The sequence below is a fragment of the Macaca nemestrina genome, chromosome 19, assembly GCF_043159975.1.
Source record: "Macaca nemestrina isolate mMacNem1 chromosome 19, mMacNem.hap1, whole genome shotgun sequence".
Classification (NCBI taxonomy): Eukaryota; Metazoa; Chordata; class Mammalia; order Primates; family Cercopithecidae; genus Macaca; species Macaca nemestrina.
Window position 1 is genome coordinate 60,858,467 of NC_092143.1, and position 24,785 is coordinate 60,883,251.

At 35.4% G+C, this 24,785-nt stretch overlaps 1 protein-coding gene across 2 annotated transcripts in view; it reads left to right on the plus strand.

Moving 5' to 3' along the window:
• The first annotated feature begins 1,641 nt into the window (after nt 1-1,641).
• Nucleotides 1,642-24,785, plus strand: part of LOC105468109 (desmocollin 1) — a 30,968-nt gene continuing 7,824 nt past the window's right edge. For both annotated transcript variants that reach the window (XM_011718104.3, XM_011718094.3), the window contains exons 1-11: nt 1,642-1,884; nt 4,877-4,961; nt 6,711-6,913; nt 8,101-8,220; nt 9,329-9,484; nt 10,885-11,029; nt 13,750-13,916; nt 15,763-15,897; nt 17,358-17,543; nt 19,249-19,508; nt 19,659-19,801. In XM_011718104.3, the coding sequence (XP_011716406.2) occupies nt 1,822-1,884; nt 4,877-4,961; nt 6,711-6,913; nt 8,101-8,220; nt 9,329-9,484; nt 10,885-11,029; nt 13,750-13,916; nt 15,763-15,897; nt 17,358-17,543; nt 19,249-19,508; nt 19,659-19,801 (1,663 nt within the window). In that variant the 5' untranslated portion in view covers nt 1,642-1,821. The remainder of the gene's footprint in view (nt 1,885-4,876; nt 4,962-6,710; nt 6,914-8,100; nt 8,221-9,328; nt 9,485-10,884; nt 11,030-13,749; nt 13,917-15,762; nt 15,898-17,357; nt 17,544-19,248; nt 19,509-19,658; nt 19,802-24,785) is intronic.

A 24,785-nucleotide genomic window follows, 5' to 3' on the forward strand; every position in this document is an offset into this window, starting at 1 on the left:
TAGCTGGGACCACAGGCGCCCGCCACCTCGCCCGGCTAGTTTTTTGTATTTTTTAGTAGAGACGGGGTTTCACCGTGTTAGCCAGGATGGTCTCGATCTCCTGACCTTGTGATCCGCCCGTCTCAGCCTCCCAAAGTGCTGGGATTACAGGCTTGAGCCACCGTGCCCGGCTGAAAAAATGTGTTTCTACTTTCTAGGATTGGAGAATTTGTCTTTGAATTATTTAAGCTATGTGACTATTTATCTGTCTGTCTATCTATCTAAATATATACTTAGATGATTGTGCTAAAACATGCACAGAATTACACTTGGCTTTACACATATACATCTAAGTAATTTTTCTACTTCTATATTCCCATTCTTTTCTCCCAAAATGCCAGATATAAAAATATTCCATTAAAGTGAATGTATTTTCTGATTGAGAAATCAAATTCCAATGCAGTCACAAAATATATTTGTTAATGGGTATACCACTAGCAATAAAATACTACAAGATATCTTTTAGCTTTTTTCTCGTGGGTCATTCATTTTCCAAATTTTCCTAGCTTCTAATTCTAATGAAGCAGTTACATTTATTTCTGTCTCTACACACAAGAAGAAATTTTTCCCATTGTCAAATAAACTGAAGAAAATCTTTCATTCCTCACTTCTCAGCAGCATGGGTGTTGGGCTCTACCTTAACGTTTGAAAATATTTATCCTCCTCTCCTAACTTCCGTCACTGCCGTTGAGTGCAATTGATATCACTGAGCTCACTAATTTGGGACAGGAATAAGGATGCTAAAGCTCTTATTAGAAGAATCATTAGGGTTTAAAAAAACCTACACTTGATGGCCTCATTGTACCATTAGGCTAGGATATCCCATGTGTAAAGTACAAGTAATTAGGGTGAATGGAGTGATTTTAGAGAGACTGGGTCTCAAAGATTGTAGTTGTCCTTGAAAAAATATAAGGGTAAAAAGCAATGGCTCATGTACAATACAAGGAAAGCCACAAGAAAGATTATATTCTAGCTATTTCTTTATGCTCTTTCTTTTATGAAGTCTTTACACTCTGATAAGTTCCTTGTGACATCTAGAGGGCCAACCACAGTGAATAGTCAATAACAGGAAGTAGATACGATGCCTTTATGAAGTTGCTGCTTTAAACTGGAATGCCAGCTCTCTAGCAGAACTGCACTGTTCTACAGGACCAACAGCACCTGAATGCTTAGATGGGAGATAACTTCTGATGAGTCTGATTACACACGCTTAGGTCCTCTGATTTGCCAATGGCAGTTGAGGAGGCATCACTTACTTGCATGGCGTTTGTGCACGATTTATGTTGGTACCCTGGGGCAAGACAGGTTAATAAGGCCAAGAAGGAGGGGAGGCTGTGGGAGTGGGTAATAACTGGGGAGGACTTCACAGCATCAACCTGGGGGAAAGGGAGGAGGGCTGAGGATGAAGGGTGTTCCCTCCTCCTTCTGCCTGTGTGTTAAGTGGCAAGATAAATTTTGAAAGCTGCTGTGAGGAGGAGCTACTGACTGGGTTTTGGGGTGTTTTGTACCCCACCCTCCTCACTTGTAGGGAAGCCTCTTTGCATTTAGACATAATTGAACTGGAAGGAAGCAGACTGGCCGGGGAATAGGGGGAAAGAAATTCTCCCGTTGCTCCTCCTCCTCTTTATCACTTGCCTCCTGACTGTCTTCCAAACCAAGCTCAGCTGCATCAGGGTAGCAGCAGAATACCCTGTGCAAGTGCCAGCGTCTTCTTAGCAGCCCTGTGCATCCCAGGCTGCCCTGTTATCTGGCCACCGTCCCTGGCCATTGGGACTGCTTCTGATGGCTGTGGCCTCCGCTGCCCCAGGGAGCATCTTCTGTAAGCAGCTCCTTTTCTCTCTCCTGGTGAGTAACAACCAAAGGATTAGGGAATTCAGGCATGTTACTACCTGCTTCCTCTCTGCAGTTCGGGCTTGAAAGAGACTAGGAGTGCAGATGGGAGGCAGAGAAGGGGGACTGGGGAAAAGAAAAACAGATCTGAGGAAGATTCAGGGAAGAGTTGAGAGACTTGGGATCCAGGATGGAAAGTGTTCAGCTTATTTCTCAAGCACCCACTGCCAGAGTGTTAAAATTTTTCAAGGAAATCCCTCTTCCTTCCTGCTGTGGTGTTTTTCTAAGGAGTAGAGAAACGAATTCACTCCTTAGGTATTTGGCCCAGAAGTTTCTGAGGTTTGCTTTTGCTACCAGTGATTACATAAACTCATGTTATTTAACATGCTGAGTACTACTGAGCTGCAAAAAAAGGAGAAAGGATTCTGGGTGAATATGCAAATTATCCAGGACTTTTTGAATTTTACTCATGAAGCAGTTTAAGCAAAGAATAGTTTAAGAAAAATAACAGAAATGTGACTGTCATTGAAAATACCCTTAACTTGGCTTCCACTTGGGTTTTTAATAGCTTTGTAACTGTGTAAGGTGCTATTTTTTCTTTGGTGGTGAGGGAAGAGAGGGGGGTTATTTCACACATCCATCCATCATTTCTGAGGTGCGAATTTCCTTTTTCTTCATTTAAGCAAAATATTTTAGTTTCAAATTATATTTTTAGAAATGGCAGGTATGGGGACAAACATGTTCTCCATGTAAATAATATACAATGCAGGGTTGATGGTCACCTTCTCATCTTGTAACTGCTTAGGGAGAAGATAACTCAGATACCATCTTGAGTTAGTACAAGTTTGGTAAAATGTGGTAAAAATTTTCCAAAGAATTCTACCCACATTTCTTTTGTTTCTGATCCCTGTACTGTCTAATATCTTTGGAAAATTCATCTCCTGCTCACTTATTTCTGACCTGAAACTGACTAAAAGGGTGTCACTAAGCCACTTAGTCAGTGATTTAACCTGAAGATGGGAATAGTGTGTAATGAATGGAAACCTTCAGTGGCTCTGCCTGCAGAGGGAGGACCGTCAACATGGAATCCTAGGACAAGAAGGAAAGAAGATGGGGGTGGGAATGGAAGTATGGATATAACCTATAAGAATGTCTCATATATTTATATATATATATATGTGCACCTCTCTCTATATATACACACACATATACAGTCATGCTCTGCATAACAATGCTTCAGTCAATGATGGACTACACATATGAGTAGTCTCATAGATTATAATGGAGCTAGTCTATATAGGTGAACCACTTTTTATCTTTTATATTGTATTTTAATGTACTTTTTCTATGTCTAAAAATGTTTAGTAACACAAATACTTACAATTGCCTACAGTATTCAGTAGAGGAACATGCTGTACAGGTTTGTAGCTTAGGAACAATAAGCTATACTATATACTATACACCTAGGCTGTACCATGATGCATACCATGGGATATACATATATACACCGTGGTGTATATCATGTAGGTATAACCTAGATGTGTAGCAGACTATATCCTCTAAGTGTATGTAAGTACACTCTGTGATGTCTGCACAATAATGAAATCACTTAAAGTTGCATTTCTTACAATGTAAGCAATATATGACTATGTGTATATATACACACATACATATACATATATAGGTATATGTACAGGTATATGCATATATATGTGTACATATGTATGTGTTTGTGTGTGTGTATGTCCTAATTACAAAATGCTCTTTCCACATCATATACTTAGACAACTATTAACAGTATGGTTTATGCTTAGAAAGTTCTTTAAGTGTTATTTAGTATGTTCCTTGGCATTCAGGATGAACATACTTAAAAAGTTAAATAAATACGAATGTCTCATGTTTTAAAAAGTGGTTTTAAAATTAGAACTAAATAAAAATGTGGCCATTTAATTCCAGATTTCTGCCTAACATAGATTTGTAAAATTACAAACTATTTAGACTGCTACAATATATCTTATAGACTTGAGTTGAGCTGGAAAAGAAGTGCACATCCTTAATATGAATGTTAATCCATTCTCTTTCCTCCTCACAAATAATGGGTCCCGTAATTCTAGAATTCAGAGAAAAGCTGAAAGCTGATCATAAAATTAACCTACATGTTTCCAGAAAACCTAGCTCTACTCTATCTTATATTTAAATAATAATAAAGCAGTTATTGTGATAAAAAGAAACAAACAGAAAATGCAGAGAAAAAGAAGCAAAATACATTTTGAACCTACAGACATTTTTGAAATGATAGCTTTTCTTTTGTTTTTCAGGTAGTATCTATGTCTTTGAACTACCTAGTTTTTAAAAACTATAGCTGGGTCTTGAATTTAATTAAAAATCTTTACCCATTTGAAGGATACTCTCCATATTTTGACATATATTCTTTTTAGATTAGTCATGTAATTTGAGATGGTTTAGACTTTGAAGTTTTGGCCAAGTCAGTCTGAAAATTGATTTGAGAACAATGATTTCTGAGGAGCATTGTTTTTTTGTGAGGTTAAAAAAGTCCTTAACTATTTTCTAGACTTCATTAACTGTAACTTCAAATAGTAAAAATGATGATTAGAGAATTAGGACATATATGTAATTACGCATTTCAGAGTTAAGTATTTTCTTCATGCTAAAAATCAGAATGGCATTTATGAGTGGTCTTAGAGATGTAAAACTGCTATATAAAGTCAATGGCTTGTGAAATATTTTCTTGCACTGACACAATATGATTTAGGTTGTAAGAACTACTATTCACTTAATTTTTTCATTGATAAATAAATGACAGTGTTATTCCTAAAGCTATTCTCTTTGCTGGTTCCTTTTAAAGTGAGTATTAAAAATTTAAAGAATTAAATGATCAGTTTGTTTCCAAAACTGACAATATTTTTATCAATAAGAAAAAGTTATAATGTGAAAATTTGTGATCAAATTTAATTCCTGATATTTTTTCTTTTATTTTTTTTTTGAGGTTTTAATATTACTTTGCGATGCTTGTCAGAAAATTTATCTTCGAGTTCCTTCTCATCTTCAGGCTGAAACACTTGTAGGCAAAGGTGAGAAACTCTTTTAACAATTTCGTAGTTGTAACTTGCCACATTTAGCTTCAGACTGCTCTTGTAAAGTTTGGGTTAAAAGCTACATGGTAGCTACTTGACGTTAACATTGGATGTACAATAAAAGATAGGCTACTTGTTTTTTGGTAATGGTTAGGAATAATTAAAATATCTCAGTTAGTTGTATACTTCTCTTGCCAAAGTATTAGCAAACATCAGAAGGCTGAATTCTCTTGGATTACATCAAACAAAGCAAGGCACCAAAACCATGAGCATATTCTAATTTGTATAAACTAATCTGCTGCCAAAATTTCAAAGCCAAGATTCTTTAATTGATTAGACACGAAATGGATGTCTCAACATTTAAATGCTTCCAATAAAATTTGTACTTGAGGTTGATTACAATGAACAAGTATCCACCAAGAATAAACGTGACATATTTCACAGAATAGCTTGTGAAAATCAAATAAAGTTTTGGTGGGTCTTAGTACCATAGCCAGTTGGTTGTTCTGAGTCCAAAGGTAAAGATTTTTTCATCAAGAGTTTTCATTGGCTTTGAGTTCATATGTAAAAAATTACACACTGAATACAGAAATGGTATCCTTTCCAAGTCAGATGTTGTTTTGCCCAGTGCTTTAAGTTTTTAAATTAATCAACAGTCCACACTCTAAAGACACATAGTAAATACATTAAATGTGTTAAATATGAATCTGTAAAGGAGGTAATTTGATAATAACTACAATGCATTGGGTTTACTAAACCTCGAAAGGTATTACAGAAAGATTACTTGCAATATTACTGGGAAATATTACTTAAGAATAGACTAGTTTTCTTCTTATTTATTTATTTATTTATTTTGAGACAAAGCCTTGCTCTGTTGCCCAGGCTGAAGTGCACTGGTGCTATCTCTGCTCACTGCAACCTTCACCTCTCAGGTTCAAGCAATTCTCCTGACTCAGCCTCCTGAGTAGGTGGAATTACTTGCAACGTTACTGGGAAATATTACTTAAGAATAAACTAGTTTTCTTCTTATTTATTTATTTATTTATTTATTTATTTTGAGACAAAGTCTTGCTCTGTTGCCTGGGCTGAAGTGCAGTGGTGCTATCTCTGCTCACTACAACCTTCACCTCTCAGGTTCAAACAATTCTCCTGACTCAGCCTCCTGAGTAGCTGGAATTACAGGTGCACACCACCATGCTTGGATAATTTTTGTATTTTTAGTAGAGATGGAGTTTCACCATATTGGCCAGGCTGGTCTAGAACTCCTGACCTCGTGATCCTCCTACCTTGGCCTCCCAAAGTGCTGGGATTACAGGCGTGAGCCACCTAGTTTTCTTATTTTTGGCAAGATAGTTTTAACTATCAAACTATTGCAAAAAGTTCAAAATCTACTGACATACAGTTATACCATTTATGACATAAAAAATTGAAGTTTGTACACATGTACATTTATACACACACACGATAATTAAGAGTTCAAAGGAAAGAGAATAAAATCTGTGACACTAGGAAAATATTTTATTTCTTAAATTAATGTATGACGAAGGTAGTGGAAAATGTGATTCCATTAATTTAATTATTTAATTTTCATGGCCCCCACGTTTTAGAGTAGTAGGTGCTGAGCACATTCCAAATGTAACCTCCCTTTTTCTGCTTCTCATGCACTAACTCACGGCTGTCATTCCTGTAAAACTTGTTCCACTCCTGTTTCATCTGACAAACTGCTATGACATTTCTTCCCTGCAGTGAATCTGGAGGAGTGTCTCAAGTCGCCCAGCCTAATCCTGTCCAGTGACCCTGCCTTCAGAATTCTAGAAGATGGCTCAATTTACACAACACGTGACCTCATTTTGTCTTCTGAAAGGAAAAGTTTTTCCATTTTCCTTTCAGGTAGTGAGAGACATGAACAACAAGAGATAAAAGTTGTACTGTCAGCAAGAGAAAACAAGGTATAAGGCAAGGGCTTAAGCAGCCTAGCACAGTAATCTGCTTATGGGAGTCCTTTGTGTTATATACTCCTTTCACGTTAAAATCCATGCTATTGAATGACAAGTTTGTCTTTTCCACTTACAATTAGTGTAAATAAAGGCTAGACTTTTAAGGAGTGGCAGAGCCATTTACAAACTTTTATAAAGATGAATGACTCTGTAGACGGGGAGCAAAGTAAGAATATCAAAGTTTTCTAATAGTGATTTCAAGTTTGGCAATAAGAATAAACCAACCTGAGGAACAAGGACAAGACAAGGGCGGGTCTAAAACTCAGCGAAATGTGATTCAGGCTGGAGATGTGGGCTCCACCCAGTGCGGCTCTCTTCTTACTGATTGCAGGTTTGAGTCTCTCTTTAAAGAGGAGAAGAGATTGTCTAAATCTTACTCCCATCTTACTAGAAAATTCTATAGGGGAGCCCCTCTCTTCAGAGAGTGGAGGTGTGGCCAATCCACAGGACTGGTTTGAATATTTGACTCTAGGCTCATTTTCTTGCAGTGAGTGGTAGAGATCAGTTCAGAAAGCAGGAAGGAGAAAGTTGCTGGAATTCACATCTCATTTTCAGCAAATTCACCACAATAAATTTCGTCTTATAAAACCATGAATGATTCTATTTATGAGAGGACTTCCCAACTAAATTCTTTTTGATTACATGAACTCCTCTTAATATGCTTAAGACTTAAAAAATGTTATTTTGTATCCACATTGTAAAATCCCCACATTATATAAAATCAAGTATACTTCCGAAAATGCTCACCTGTGTCTATATAGATGTATAAATGACTGTATTGTAGAGTGAGGGTTTTAACAGATTTTGGTTGTACCACTCCTAGTGGAATGAAGTTGATCGTTAAATATTTATTAATAAATTGTCTATTTTAGGGGGGTTTATAACTTTTCAAGGTGGCGTCTTTCCAAATGTCCTATACATTTCCTGGTGGTTAACTGAGTAAATAGAGAAATAGGTAGAACAGGGGAACGTAATGCAGTCTGAGGTGTGTGTGTGTCTTATCAACAGAAATACTTTGCTGATTAGCCATGGGATTGTAATGTATAACCCTTACATCTGTTTGTTGATGTATGTGTAAAAAATCACAGTTCCAAAAATGATAAGCAATGCTACATTTCTTTGTTTCTTGTCAAATGTAGACTCCTAAGAAGAGACATACCAAAGACACAGCCCTCAAGCGCAGCAAGAGACGATGGGCTCCTATTCCAGCTTCATTGATGGAGAACTCATTGGGTCCATTTCCACAACACGTTCAGCAGGTGCATTTCACCTTACTTGATTTTATACGTGTCCAAATTTTTGGTTCTTAAACTTTTCATTTGAATTGCACAGCATATTGAATCAGAGCTTTAATGGTACAAGTAATGATCATCTATTCACCAGAATTAGGGTCCCATAGAAGTGATGCAGCATATCTTATTACTTTCTTACATGTATCATATTTAGAAATTTAGAAACAAGTTTTATATTTGGAGTTTCTGATGCTCTTAGGTCTATGTCTAAATTCCCCAAAATACTATGGTAGACTTGTTAACACTAATGTACAGAAGGCACACCTACATGTTTTGCATAGTTCAACTCTTGCTTAAACTAGCACTCATCTTTTATAAAAATGGCCTGTATTTCTGCTTACTAAGTAAGATTGCCTCACTGCTACATAGCTAGAATGTAAACATAGAACAGTTTTGAAATTTTGAAATATAGTGGCATGAACTCAGCTCACTGCAACCTCCGCCTCCCGGGTTCAAGCGATTCTTCTGCCTCAGCCTCCCGAGTATCTGGGATTACAGACACCCACCACCATGCCCGGCTAATTTTTGCATTTTTAGTAGAGACAGGGTTTCGCCATGTTGGCCAGTTTGGTCTCAGACTCCTGATCTCAGGTGATTCACCTGCCTAGGCCTCCCAAATGGCTGGGATTACAGGCGTGAGCCACTGTGCCCAGTCAAAATTTTCTAATTCTTGAGGAATTAATTGTGGAAGAAAAGTTGCGTTACTTCTAGCTTTATTAATCAAATAATCTTCAATTCCAAAGAATTCAAAAATCACTGAAACTGTTACTATTATTTAAATGAAGATAAGAATAAGTAAATAACAATTGAAAAGGTGTATCACTCTACAAATGTTATAGATATACAAATGACAAAAAAGTTGAGATCAAATAAGTGACAGAATTTCTGGCTTTGCACAATGCAAAATGCAGATAAAAATTTGGAAAACTTGGCAGATAATGGGCACCTAAGCAGAAGAAAGAAAGAATAGGAGAGTAGGAAAGAGGGCTAGTGGTAAAAAATAAACCGTCACAAGAGGTTAGGTTGAAAATATTCATGATGACATATTTGTTCTATTCCTAAATTATTACTGCAGATCCAATCTGATGCTGCACAGAATTACACCATCTTTTATTCCATAAGTGGACCAGGCGTGGACAAAGAACCCTTCAATTTGTTTTACATAGAGAAAGACACCGGAGATATCTTTTGTACAAGGAGCATTGACCGTGAGAAATATGAACAGTTTGCGGTAGGATTATTGAAATATTTCCTGGGAATTATATCTTTATTACTGACTTACTAATATTTTCAAGTATGCTTGTTCACATATTATAAGAATCAATTATTTGATTTAATATTCAAGATATTAATATGCAATATAAACTTTAAATTTCTATTTACCATTGATGAGGAAAAACAGTGGATATAATAAGGGAAGTTGGGGGGGGAAGGTATAGAAAATATAATGATAGAATTTTAAAGGATATATTTTGGTCTATAATCCTGGATAAATAACAAAGAATTTTACTGAATTTAAAGTTATCTATAATAAAATAGTTCAATTACTCTCAACCATGTTTGTACATTATAAGTCCTCGTGACTGAAGAGTTTAATTAGTAAGTATTGTGGTTAAAATTGTAAAACTCAATAAAATCTGACTTCTGAGGTTACATCGATTGGAACAGGGAATGTCAGAACAACTGCAGCAAAGTTGGTGGGTCAACATGTAGAATGCATTTGGAGTCACATGAAAATGATGGCAATGGGAATAGAAAAGAGAACATGCATGAGAAACACAAAAATGCCATAATCTCTAGAACTTGGCAACTGATTACGAAGATTTATGAGAGAGAGGGAGGAGTTTAGTGTCTGGAATTTTAATCCTAGTTCATTTAGAAATGGTTACAGTAGGGAAAATTAGAAGAGCTAGTTGTGGTAAAAAACTGAGTTAATGCAGAATTCACTTTGGGTAGGTTTAGCTGGTTCCATGAGTGATGAAAATCCATTCATCAACTATTTACTGAACACTTATTATGCACAAACCACATAAGGAGGGTGTAGGAATAATTTGGAGTTTAGAGGGAAAGGACATTAAATACATACTGGCTGTTGTGGACAAGGCATTCATTTTGAAATGAAATTTCTGATATGTATATGCTTTTATTAACATTTTTATTGTGAAGAAATACATACTTACAATAGAAAAATGAGAAAATATAGGTAAAGAACTTACAATTGAATTATCCTGAAACAGTTGTGATGTCCATTTATTTGTCTGTATATGTAAATCTATACATAATAGAATTGTATTTTTATAAACTTTAAAAACACGTGTTAATAACATAACTGGGGGAAATCTGCATGCATTCTAACAAGTAAAACAGCGTACAGTTAATTCAGAGAACACCTGTAGTGCGTGGTGTTCAGAGTGGGAGAATAATGAGGAATAACACCGAGAGGGGATTGAAACCACATGGCAGGCAGAGACTGCATCTGTGGGTTATCTCTCCATTGCATCATTTCTTAGTTACGGGTCTTTGGGAATGATTTTTTTTTTTTTAATGTTGCATTGTCCCCCACTGCTAGGCTCACTTTTGTGCATAATTTGTCATTTGAGAATACATTGATGATATTTTCCCTTCTTTCAGTTATATGGCTATGCAACAACCGCAGATGGCTATGCACCAGAATATCCACTCCCCTTGATCATCAAAATTGAAGATGATAATGATAACGCCCCATATTTTGAACACAAAATGACTATCTTTACTGTGCCTGAAAATTGCCGATCCGGTAAGTTCACATTTTATAGTAGCATGATAAGAAGATTATTTGACATTTCATAAGTATTATAATTAAAGATGTTTACCTTTTATCATTGCATTTTATACTTTTTCTGGTATTTCTGATTACACATACTTTTTCCCATGAGGAATTGTTGTTATGTGACATTCGTATTAAGGGCCGTAAATGACTCTGAGCAAACTTTCTTAAATTTAAGCAGATGCATAAGATAAAATATTACACATTTTCTCTTTTATATCATGATTTTATAATTCTGGTAGCATTTATTTGATTCAATTCTCTCCAGGGTGGGGTTGTTGCTGAAGTTGGTGTTTGGTTTACCAATGCATGCTTAGAAAGTCTGCAGTGAAGGAAATGTTGCTCAGTTTTGCCACTGGGAAAAGTCGTAGTTCAGTATAAAACGGACTACACCCAGAAATTCATAGAGAATATTATAGGGGATTTACACATGGACCAGGGATCATTTTTTCTTCCAACAAAATAAGATGTTATTTTTTCATTCATTCATTCATTCATTCATTCATTCAGTGGTTTTTAAACAACTGTCACTTAAGGATATGTAGAAGTCTAAACGTAGGAAAATTCAACTTTTCCTTCTAAGCAAGAAAAATACTCAAAAATAGTGATGTAACCAAACATACAGGAATGTCTATTTTATGGTGTCAAGGAATATTTTTTAACAGACATTTGAAATTCGAAGGATTTGACTTTTGTAGGCTATGTATGTGTAGTACCGGTTTATATTAAAATCTTATACTATCAGTGTTTTCCTGAATTCTTTTTATTAAATGACTGTTGGGTATTAGCTTTCATTATAGTCTAGTTTTGTAACCAGTGTTTAGGATGATGGCAATTTTAGGAAAACACTAGATTTTTGCTTCCATTGAATTCCTTATTAATATTTTAAACACAATTATGTAGAACATTTTAAAATGTTTGACTTTCAAGGATATACTACATAAAACGTTCTAGTTTTATGAGATCATGTACTTCTCAAAGGAAAACCTTTCTGTGCTCATCTTGCTACCCACATATAGAAGGTAGCTAATTGATACATAAAGTAACTAACTGGTTAGATTAGCACACAACAGATCTGAATGTGCAACAGACAAATGCAATTCATATTAAATATAAAGATATTTTATATTTTTAGCAAGTACATATGTGTCACAGGTGCATTTATGAAACTGTACATAATTTGAATCTTTATAAAGTTTCAATACATTTTCAAGGAACCAGAAATATATCATGGCATGGAAATAGTGATCTGATATATAAAACATAAACATTGCCTTTTTTGGCATATCTTCCTAGCAAAATGAAAAAAAAATTTAAACTGATTTGATGCTATGTGCAGCCAGACTGTGACCCAAGACTACTAAGGGGTGTAACAAGACTGACTAGTTTATTTTCAAATGTTGCAAGAGCAGTTGTTATTTCCTGTGGCCTCCTCCATTCTGTTTCCATGTACATATGTGTGTATAATACTGCTGTTTCACAATGCTAATGCAATGTGTCTAACACTCTCATGTCTGGACTATGAAGCTTGTCTAAATGATATACAGACTGCTGTGTATGATTTTGTCTTGCATATATTAATAATTATTTGTATACATCAATAATGTATCACATTTATTAAAGTATAAAAGGATAAAATATTTGTTATTACGTGAAAAGATGTGGTATTTCTCTGATTAACATTATCAAGTTGGGTTATAAAAGAGACAAGGTATACAGAGAAGGTCCCATTCAAAAATGGTCCACGAACACTTATATGCCATTGGTGAGAATATAAATTAGTTCATCCCCTGTGGAAAGCAGTTTGGAGATTGCTCAAAGAACTAAAAACAGAGCTACTATTTGAGCCAGCAATGCCATTACTAGGTATATGCCCAAAGGAAAACGAATCATGCTACCAAAAGACACTTGCACTTGCATGTTTATTGCAGCACCATTCACAATAGCAAAGACATGAAATCAATCCACGTGCCCTTCAATGGTGGACTGGATAAAGAAAATGTAGTACACAAAGGCCATGGCATACTATGCAGCCATAAAAAATAATAAAATCATGTCTTTTGCATCAACAGAGATGCAGCCGGAGGCCATTATTTGAAGCAAATTAACACAGAAACAGAAAGCTAAATACCACATGTTCTCACTTATAAGTGAGAGTTGCACATTGGGTACACATAGACACAAAGATGGAAACAATAAACAATGGGGATTCCAAAAGGTAGGAGGGAAGGAGGAGGGAAGGGGCTGAAAAACTACATATTTGGTACCACATTCACTACGCTGGTGATGGGATCCTTAGAAGCCCAAACCTCAGTATCACACAATATACCCCTATAACAAACCTGCATGTGTACCCCCAAATCTAAAATTAAATTAAGTTAAATTTAAAAATAGCCCATGAACTTGGAGAGAAAAAATTTCAGAACTACTGTTTCTAAAGGTACTGTGGGAACTGTTCTCATATACGTAGAATACAAATCATGTTATTCACAGGAGCTACCTAACTGAAGTTCCTGAGTAAGGGAGGCTTGGAAACATTTAGAACAGTTTCACATTCCTTAACTTAACAGTAAAACTAATCTACTTGTGGCTTTGGGGAGACTTTGCTACAGCAATGCCTTGATTTTAGTTTGTTTATGATTCAATTATATGAGTGGAAATTTTTATCACTTTTGGATTTTTCTAAACAGGAACTTCAGTGGGACAAGTGACTGCCACAGATCTCGACGAACCTGACACTCTCCATACTCGTCTGAAATATAAAATCTTACAACAAATCCCAGACCATCCAAAGCATTTCTCCATACATCCAGATACCGGTGTCATCACCACAACTACACCTTTTCTGGATAGAGAAGTAATGATGATTAATTAACTTTCCAGTCATTCAACTACATTTAAACTGAGAATGAGAGAATGTTGCAGTATGGCCACTCTGGCCTCCTGTCTCAGCATGCTTCTGTAGGCTGTGGTTAGGGCTTATCTGGAGATGTCCTCTGTCCTTACAGAGATGTTGGGAAAGTACCATATATTAGACAGGGTCTCTCTTGAAATCAGTAATCTGATTTGATCTGTTGATGATAAAATTGCTTTACATTTATTTTATTTTTGTTTTTAAAAAACTATTTTATCTGACTCCAATATGCTTAACTTTTTAAATTAATAAACTTTGGTGTAGCAGCTTTGGGTTCACAGCATAATTTAGTAGAAAGTACCGACGGAGGCTGGGCGTGGTGGCTCACGCCTGTAATCCCAGCACTCTGGGAGGCCGAAGCGGGCGGATCACGAGGTCAGGAGATGGAGACCATCCTGGCTAACACGGTGAAACCCCGTCTCTACTAGAAACACAAAAAAATTAGCCGGGCGCAGTGGTGGGCGCCTGTGGTCCCAGTTACTCGGGAGGCTGAGGCAGGAGAATGGCGTAAACCCGGGAGGCGGAGCTTGCAGTGAGCCGAGATCGCGCAACTGCACTCCAGCCTGGGAGACAAAGCGAGACTCCGTCTCAAAATAAAGAAAATACAGACAGTTCCCATATACTCCCTATCCCCCCCAACCACACGTAGCCTTCCCTGCTATCAACATCCTGCCCCACAGTGGTATATTTGGTACAACTGATACACTTATGTTGACACATCATTATTACCTAAAGTCCATAGTTCTCACATTGTGGTTCACTCTTGGTGCTATATATTCTATGAGTTTGAACAAATGTATAAAGACGTGCATCCGTCATTATAGTATCATCCAGAGTGGTTTCACTGCCCTAAAATCCTCCTGTTGAGGATTATTGTGCTTCTGTAGTACTTCTCCTATTGATGGCTTCTTCCCTCTTAATTCCTGACAACCACTGATATTTTTACTGTCTATACTTTTGCCCTTTTTTAGAACGTTATATAGTTGAAATAATATAGTATGTAGCCTTTTAAGATTGGCTTCTTTCATTTAGTAATATGCTTTTAAATTTCTTTCATGTCTTTTTAAGTCTTGATAGCTCTTTTCTTTTTAGCACTGAATAATATTTCATTGTCTGGATGTACCAGTTTATGTACTCATTTACCTACTGAAGGACATCTTGGTTGCTTTCAAGTTTTGGCAATTATAAATAAAGCAGCTTTAAATTTTTAAATGTTATATTAGACACATCACCTTTCCATTGTACCAATCAGCCAATATCTTGTTCTGTACTTTTATTTATGTTCTTTTTAAACAAAATTATATGTAAAAAAGAAGATTTGGGCCAGGCACAGTGGCTCACGCCTGTAATACCAGCACTTTGGCAGGCCAAGGCAGGCAGATTGCCTAAGCTCAGGAATTCGTGACCAGCCTGGGCAACACAGTAAAACCCTGTCTCTGTGAAAAATACAAAGATTACCTGGGTGTGGTGGCGGGCGCCTGTAATCACAGCTACTCTGGAGGCTGAGGCAGGAGAATCGCTTGAACCTGGGAGGCAGAGGTAGCAGTGAGCCAAGATCATGCCACTGCACTCCAGCCTGGGTGACAGAGCGAGACGCCATCTCAAAAAAAAAAAATATATATATATACACACACACACACACACATACACACACACATACACACACACACAAACACACACACACATATATGAATATTTGTACAATAATCATATCTAAACAGTGGCTGTGAGAATTGCAAGTTATAGGAAATAAAAGTGTTCATTAATATACTTTTTCTTTTTTTTCCAGAAATGTGATACTTACCAGTTAATAATGGAAGTGCGAGACATGGGTGGTCAGCCTTTCGGTTTATTTAATACAGGAACAATTACTATTTCACTTGAGGATGAAAATGACAATCCACCATCTTTCACAGAAACTTCTGTGAGTATACCTCTCTATTCATTAATCTAGATTTATCTACTTTTTCAAAAACCATATCTAGAATTTGGTAGCTCTGTGAGATCACACAGTTTGATTTAAATAACTGCTACTTACAAATAACATAGGGAGAAAATATGATTTCTGTACAAATAATTGAAGTACTAGTTATTTCTGGATGCTAGGGAAATAACCATGCTCTTGGCTACTGAAGAGCTTCTTCTTAGCCCTAGATGTGTTCAGGTGTTCAACTTTTTTTTTTTTTTTTTTTTTTTTTTTTTTTTTTTTTTTTTGGTGTTAAGCTCGGCTATCAGATGCCTTGGCATTAAATTTTTTATGTAGGGTGAAGGAGGAGAGGCTCTCTCTCTGGTGTCCTTTACATTTCAACTTCTTAAGATGAATAAGGAACTAGCCTATGGAGACAGTAGTACAGGCTGGCTCACAACTCCAAACAAGCTCTTCCTGTACTGTGAGCAAACTTTTCCTTAGGCAGTAAACAATAAGATATATATAAAAATAGATGTGTGTGTGTGTGCATGTGTACATATATATGTTTATATTTTATGACCATAGTTTTGGGAAATGGTTCTCCTTTTCTGAACTTTTGAGAAAGAAACTTTCATTTTGTCATTAATCTATTCCAGAACACAAGTCAGAGAAGGAAAAACTTGCAAGCACAGTGATAGACATATTCATGTAATTTATTATATGAATCCCTACAATATATGAGGATATATTTTAACCCATGTTTCATATGAGGAAATAGAAAGTCTGTTAAGTCAAGATCTCATACTAATAAACCATATACAAGGAATAACCATGATTCAAATCTAGGTCTATTACGTTCCAGTGTCTGTCATCCTTCTATATGAATTCACCTTCTATCTCTAACAGATTCAATTTACTACTTCTTTCAGTCTTTAATATCTTACGATTTTGTAAGATATTTTTTGTGGAGGGCTATTGTTTAATGTCTCAAAAAAAAAAGGGAAAACTTTTCTGCTAAAGATTTGCAAGTGAATCAAAAGTACATTTGGAAAGATTGGTGTGAAAACAATTCTTCCAGAAATTAGAAGCCAACATATGTTATAATTACCTACAAGTACTCAGTGTTTAATATATTAGCGTAAAACATTTATTAAGTGCTTACTGTGTAAACATGGAAGACGATAGACTGTAAATATTGTGGAGGTTCAGAGAAGAGACAAATCTGAGTTCTAGAATGATTAGGAAAATTATCTCAGAGAAGTTCAGAAGGTAAGACTTGGAGTAGCCTTTGAAGAATGGAAAAGATATGAATAGGAGGAAAGAACTAAGCTACGCATTCAATTTGTAAAATGTTTCCCAATATATTGAGGGCAGCTTTTCACATCGCTTTATTTTTTCTTTAAATAGATGTTTTAGAATATAAAGCCACATTGTCAAAGTTGTAAATTGATAATAATAAGGGACAATTCTTTCAGTATATTACAGAAGTAGAAGAAAACAGAATTGACGTGGAGATTTTAAGAATGAAGGTACAGGACCAGGATTTGCCAAACACTCCTCACTCAAAGGCTGTATACACAATCCTACAAGGAAATGAAAATGGAAACTTCAAAATTAGCACAGATCCAAATACAAATGAAGGAGTGTTGTGTGTTGTCAAGGTAAACAAATAAAATAATCACGCTATGCTTTAAAATATCCTAACTCATGCACTGATTTTAAGAGATAATTCTTATGTGTATATGACTAGAATACTGCAATGCAAGGCCAAATGATTTATATTGGTTTATATAAATTTTTTTTTTTCTTATTCTCTTACCCTAATTTTCTCTTGTAGAAGAAAGTCATGTCAGGTACAAAACTCATTGTTCTTTATATGAAGAAAACCAAGACAGAGAAATATTCAATACTGAACCAGTTATTTGCTTTAGAAGGGGTCTTAGACACTCACTTGTCCAAATTTGTATTTTATAAGAACACACAAAAGAATAAAATGGAAGAATCACATTTGAAATCAAGCCTCAACTATTCAACTCCTTTCATGTTCATATTATATTTTATTTTTGCCTTTCTATGATGTATTCTGCAAGAGAGACTATTGCACTAAATATTCAGCAACTTTTCCCATTAATCCCCCTGTATTCCAGGTAGCCATTGCTTTGGATTTTAAAAATTTAATTGCAATTACTGGTTTCTAGGATGATTACTTTAACTGGACCTAATTTTTTTTTTAGTCCATCTATCCATAGCTCTCACTAACTTCTTACATAGCTTCCTTCATTAATTTCTTAGAGACAATGTGAGTCCTCAGAAGGTTCAGGCAGACATTGTGTTCTCCTGATAAGATTTTTAGAAAATATTCTTTAATTATTTTACTATCTACTTTTTCTTTCTTTATTTCTTTTCCTTTTCTGGTTGCAGGTTTTTTCCCCCTTTACTTATTTATTTTTTTCACCCTTTAAATGTTGTTTTAGGATTATTTCTAATTATTCAGTTTAGGACTGTATTAGTTTGTTTTCATGTGGCTGATAAAGACAAACCTGAAACTGGGAACAAAGAGAGGTTTAATTGGACTTACAGTTTCACATGGCTGGGAAGGCCTCAGAATCATGGCGGGAGGCAAAAGGCACTTCTCACATGGCAGCAGCAAGAGAAAAATGAGGCAGAAGCAAAAGCAGAAACCCCTGATAAACCCATCAACTCTTGTGAGACTTATTCACTATCACGAGAATAGCACAGGAAAGACTGGCTCCCATGATTCAACTGCTTTGCCCTGGGTCCCTCCCACAACAGGTGGGAATTCTGGGAGATACAAATCTGGTTGAGATTTGGGTGGGGACACAGCCAATCACATTAAGGACCAAGCGCTTTCATCAGGAACTAAACAGCCTGAAATCTAATGTGCTTTGAAAAGGTGCTGTTAAATATCATTCTATCTTTTGACTCAGGCATAGAGTAACTGCTGTATTATAGCCAAATTTCTATCTAATTATTTTATATACTTAGTTTGAAGACAATTTAGTAGTCACTGTTATCCCATATAATAAGCAATGAAATCATCTGACTTTTTTCATACACTTATCTTGCATTTCTGTTAATATTTAAACTTAAAATCAAAAAGGCTGAAGGCAAGATCTTCCAAAAGAAAAATGAGAAGAAAAATGGGTTGAATCCAAGAATCAACAATTTTGCATTTGGCAATGTTTGTCACTTTAGGAAGCTAATTATTAGTCTTTAACTGTGTTAGCCCTAACTTTGGGTTACATTTTAAATGTAAAAATGATATTTCTTTGTAGAAAAATTTGAAATTAGAAGCCTTATATATAATGTTATATATTGACTTATTAAGGTATGCTTATTTAACAGCCATTGAACTATGAAGTCAATCGCCAAGTTATTTTGAAAGTTGGTGTAGTTAACGAGGCACAATTCTCTAAAGCAGCGAACTCACAAACTCCTACAATGTGCACTACAACTGTCACCGTTAAAATTATAGACAATGATGAGGGCCCTGAATGCCACCCTCCAGTGAAAGTTATTCAGAGTCAAGATGGCTTCCCAGCTGGCCAAGAACTCCTTGGATACAAAGCGCTGGACCCGGAAACAGCCAGTGGTGAAGGCTTAAGGTGATGTACTTTTCAAAAAGCTCCTTAGTTTTAATTGTTATGTAAATTGATTTTAAAATTAGGAATGTTTCTTGTATTTTCAAAATGACAGATTTTAAGATCATGTCCCTTCTTTGATTTGACCATTTATATTTGATTTCTAAAAATTAGGTATCAGAAGTTAGGGGATGAAGATCACTGGTTTGAAATTAATGAACACACTGGCGACTTGAGAACTTTAAAAGTACTAGATAGAGAATCCAAATTTGTAAAAAACAACCAATACAATATTTCAGTTGTTGCAGTGGATGCAGGTGAGTGCCATTTTCTACAGACAAAGTATAAATATAGAATATGTTTTTAAGGAAACCTTGGGTGAAATCTGTTTATTTCTAGACAAAACATAATTCAAACAGTGTTTGCATTATTATTATTCATGTTATTGGAGATCACCCAGTTTTGGCTCCAGTGCATCTATAATGCAAAGCTATGAGGTAGTGAATGACCAAAGCTTAAGGCTTAATTATATCACAATAAATTTAAATGTAATTGCATCACAATTAAAATTAAGGTCTAAGATTTAAAAGATGATCTATATTATTAATTTCTGCTGAGGAAATGGTGGCATACTCAAGGATCACCGTTTTTTTCAGAAGTACAGGTTTAGATATGTTATGATTTGAGCTTGCTGAAAGGGTTCAACACACCTAAAACAGGTGGGTTCAAAGTAAGTTTGTTCTGAGCTTCTCTTAATGGAGAACGAATCATTTATCCTATTTTATAAAGGAATGGTCAAACAATGACTTAAGTCTTTTGTGGTGGTTTACAATCTTTTACCAAGGTCAATTTTAGAATCAATTCTGTAAAGAATGTCCTCCAAATATAGTAAAGTAGTGATCTGGAACTTCTTTTGAACATACACATTTCTATCAGTAAACCACTTGTTAGTATGTTTAAATATATATTTATGAATGTTTTTAAATATTTGCTATCATATGTATTTATGTACATGTTCTACTCTATTAATGTATACATCATAAAAATATGGGAAACATATTAAAAGGATGATAAAAATATAAGTAGAAGCTACACTGTTTCATTTTATCATATTGATGACAAATTTACCATAAATTGTGGCGAATTGCCATAAATAATAAAGATAAATGAACTTGGGCTTTTATAACGTAGCCTATTCTTTTGACTACGTGCCTAATCCAAGAAGGTTTCCACTCTTTTTATCTGCATATGCTGGATGTTCGACACAAACTAGCTGAAACAGCAATGCTATAGTTTTTTTTACTGCGTCTATTGCATTTCTTTAGAAGGAATGGGTGAATGTATTAATAAATACATATCAAATTCCATGGTAATTAACACAAGTTGGCAGTAGTGAAAATGTTCACGCTTATTTATTTGTCCTTTTGACTTTTTTTATAACAAAATGCAAACAATGTGTTCTCAGATATTATACCCTATTTTTTTCTATGATTGCAAAGAATACTTTATGTTTACTCATTTATTCCGCAACTGTTGGTTTGTCTATTAAGTTCTAAGTATTAGACAAGCTGACATGGAAATTAAGAATGTTAAGATAAGGCCAAATTCTTACATGATATCAACTATAGAATTATTATATTTTCACAAGAGATTCTATGGTGTGAGAACTTTCCTCATAAAGAATGTACGGATATTATCAGAAGTGGAGATCAGTTAAGAGCTGCTCAGATTAAGGATGAAAGAGAAGAGATTACAGAAATGCAGAGGTGTAATTTTTTAAAAATAAAATAATGTCTGAAGCAGAGAAAATTATGGAGAACACAGTATTTAAAAATTAATTTTGTTTTTTGGTGCTAAAAGACAATGTCTATAAGCACAGTCATCATAGTGTAAGAAAATAAAAAGCAAACTTCAACAAATTTATATTCCATGGCTATAAGATAACCTGGGTGTGCTTAAGAAAAAGTAAAGATAAGGATGTTACACATTTTAGTGAAAAACCATATAGTGATATGAAGGATTTTGTTTCTTTGAACTTTAATACACACACACACACACACACACACACACACACACTTTGCTCTGATGCTCATGAATATTCCTGGATGATAATCTAGGTATTCTTCTACTTTTCTTAGAATCCAACTTTCTTTCTTGTGTCAATCCTCTGTCAGTCAGGCTGTCAGTCGAGAAAGCACTGTTTTACATGCCTTCCACCTAGAGTAGCATTGCTCCTCCTGTCTGAAATTCAGGTCCCTTAACTTCTTCAAATAAATGGCAATGACAAGGTTTTTGATTGTTTCCATTAGTCTGGATTCAGTTCTTCTCTAAACACCTTTTGACCTGGGAATAACAATTATCATATATGGTGTAGCTTCTGTAGAAAAGGCTGCTTTCATTGTTTCTCATGTATATCCTGTTCTCTTAACGAGATTAATTATGAGTTCAATTTTGTAGAAAGACTGTTTTTCTTTGTAAACCATCCCTTTCCAAGTATCTGGCAGAAAATGTGGTATACGTACACACAGTGCAGGTGCTGATATTTGTCATTCCTTTGTTGTTTGAGAGTCCTATGAATCTCCAGGTTATAAATTTCACTACAAAAAGCTTTACAATTCTAGGGACATAATTAGCACTTGGAAAAACTGGTTTTAATGTAGAAAATTGAGATTAAACATTTACTAAGTGCTTCTTTATTCTTCCCTTCTGCAAAAAGGATTTTCTTAAGATAACAAATATTTAAGGGTTGTCATGTAGAAGTGGCAAACGTTTTGCATGGATAGTCCAAAAAGAACATGAGCAAATTATAGGAAATTATTAGGAGGCATATTGTAGCTTAGTAAGTAAAAATTTAAATCTTTTAACAATTTTAAAATTTATAGAATAGGCTGATTTATAATGTAGTGATTCTAGTTACTGAAACATTTGAGTAGCAATGAAAAAACTACTGCTTTTCAGAATTGCTGTTGAAATGTTATGAAGATTTTTAGTTAACCCAAGGTGTACTTTCTAGCTCTGTGTTTGTGATGTTTCTTACTCATTTATACTTGGCATTTGCTTATGTGCTTAATTTATGGTAAGTTTTAGAAGTAAATAAACGCACCCAATGACCTTTCACCATGCTCAGCTATTATCAGTAATTACTTATTTTTGGCTGTTTAGCTCTTCCCAGGGGTAAAATAAAAACTAACCATCAACCTCTTGTAATTTTTGATATCTTCTAAGACAAGCTTGTCCAACCTGTGGCCTGCAGGCAGCATGCAGCCCAGCATGGCTTTGAATGTGACCCAACAAAAATTCACAAGCTTTCTTGAAACATTGTAAGATTTGCTTGCAACATATATTTTTTAGCTCATCAGCTATCATTGGTGTTAGTGTATTTTATGTGTGGCCCAAGACAATTCTGTTTTCAGTGTGGCCCAGGGAAGGCAAAATTTTGGACACCCCTGTTCTAAGACCTTCTCAGCTTTAGCTTTGATTGCCTTCCATGTAAATAGTTTCAAGCATCTTTCACTCTGTTTTTATCAACATGCTTAAAACAGAGACTGCAATAGAAAAGAGTAAGTTATGGGATAAATGTTGGTTGAATATGTGATTAAATAAATCTTGATTTATATTCCTATAATTACCACATTTTATTGGATTTTTATTTTTATTTTTATTTTTATTTTTATTTTATTTTTTTTTTTGAGACAGAGTCTGGCTCTGCCGCCCAGGCTGGAGTGCAGTGGCCCGATCTCAGCTCACTGCAAGCTCCGCCTCCCGGGTTCACGCCATTCTCCTGCCTCAGCCTCCCGAGTAGTTGGGACTACAGGCACCCGCCACCGCACCCGGCTAGTTTTTTGTATTTTTTAGCAGAGACGGGTTTCACCGTGTTAGCCAGGATGGTCTCGATCTCCTGACCTCGTGATCCGCCCGTCTCGGCCTCCCAAAGTGCTGGGATTACAGGCTTGAGCCACCGCACCCGGCCTTATTGGATTTTTAAAGTGTGTTTTCTCACCATTTTTCTACAAAGAGAAAGGCTTTCTGCTTAAATTTTAAAAGGTGAAATTATACTATATATATCAACTCATCTGTAGTGCATGTAACTAAATTTTTTACTTTATAAAGCCCTCTTTTTCACATTATTCATTTCTTTGTTAGTTTGCTGATTTTAAAGTTGTTACTTATATTCAAATTTATTTGCTGTTTTCTGGCAGTCTCAAAGTATTTATATGCTATTGTACATTTCTTCTCCTAATAGCTATATCTCTGTTTTATTTCTGGATATTTTTAAACTTGTTCAGATAGTTTTAAAATAGGCATAAATAGTAGTTAGTTTATTTAAACAATTAGTTTAAAAATCACTGAATAAATTAATTTTGTAGTTATTCACCAGAAAAAAACTTTCCTGAAATACACTACATGATATGACTCAGGGTTATTTCAAATTAAAAAGAAAAATAAATTGGGCCGGGCGCGGTGGCTCAAGCCTGTAATCCCAGCACTTTGGAGGCCGAGACGGGCGGATCACTAGGTCAGGAGATCGAGACCATCCTGGCGAACACGGTGAAACCCCGTCTCTACTAAAAAATACAAAAAACTAGCCGGGCGAGGCGGCGGGCGCCTGTAGTCCCAGCTACTCGGGAGGCTGAGGCAGGAGAATGGCGTAAACCCGGGGGGCGGAGCTTGCAGTGAGCTGAGATCCGGCCACTGCACTCCAGCCCTGGCGACAGAGCCAGACTCCGTCTCAAAAAAAAAAAAAAAAAAAAAGAAAAATAAATTATATTTGCATGGGAGTTATAGTAGTCTTTATGATAAATTCAACAGACGTGTTTCAGAATGTGGACCAATATTTAAAGCAAAAACATGAAAAACTGCATCAATTACCTTTCGGTTTATTTCAATTTTGATATCTTATCATTTATTATAGTTTATTATCCTTTGACAAATGGTGGGATTTGACATGTTTCTGAATTTCATTATCTCTTAAACACATATAATGGGCACTATTTTAACTAAAAATACTATGTGTGAAGTCTTAGGCCATTAATAGTGGCAATCAACAGGTGAGTATGAGACAGTTCCTGTTGTCAAGAACATATGAATGGCATTAGGGCAGAGATGAAAACTTATTTTTCTGGCTTATTCAATTCAACGTTTTCAAGTATAAAAATAGGAACTGCATTATATTCAATGTGTTAGTATAAAGTTAAAATAGGAACTGCATTATGTTCAATGTGTTAGTATAAAGTTATAGTTAGCTGGGAAGTACTGGGCAAATCACTAGGCTCTCAAGGTGAATACAACTTACTATGCTAT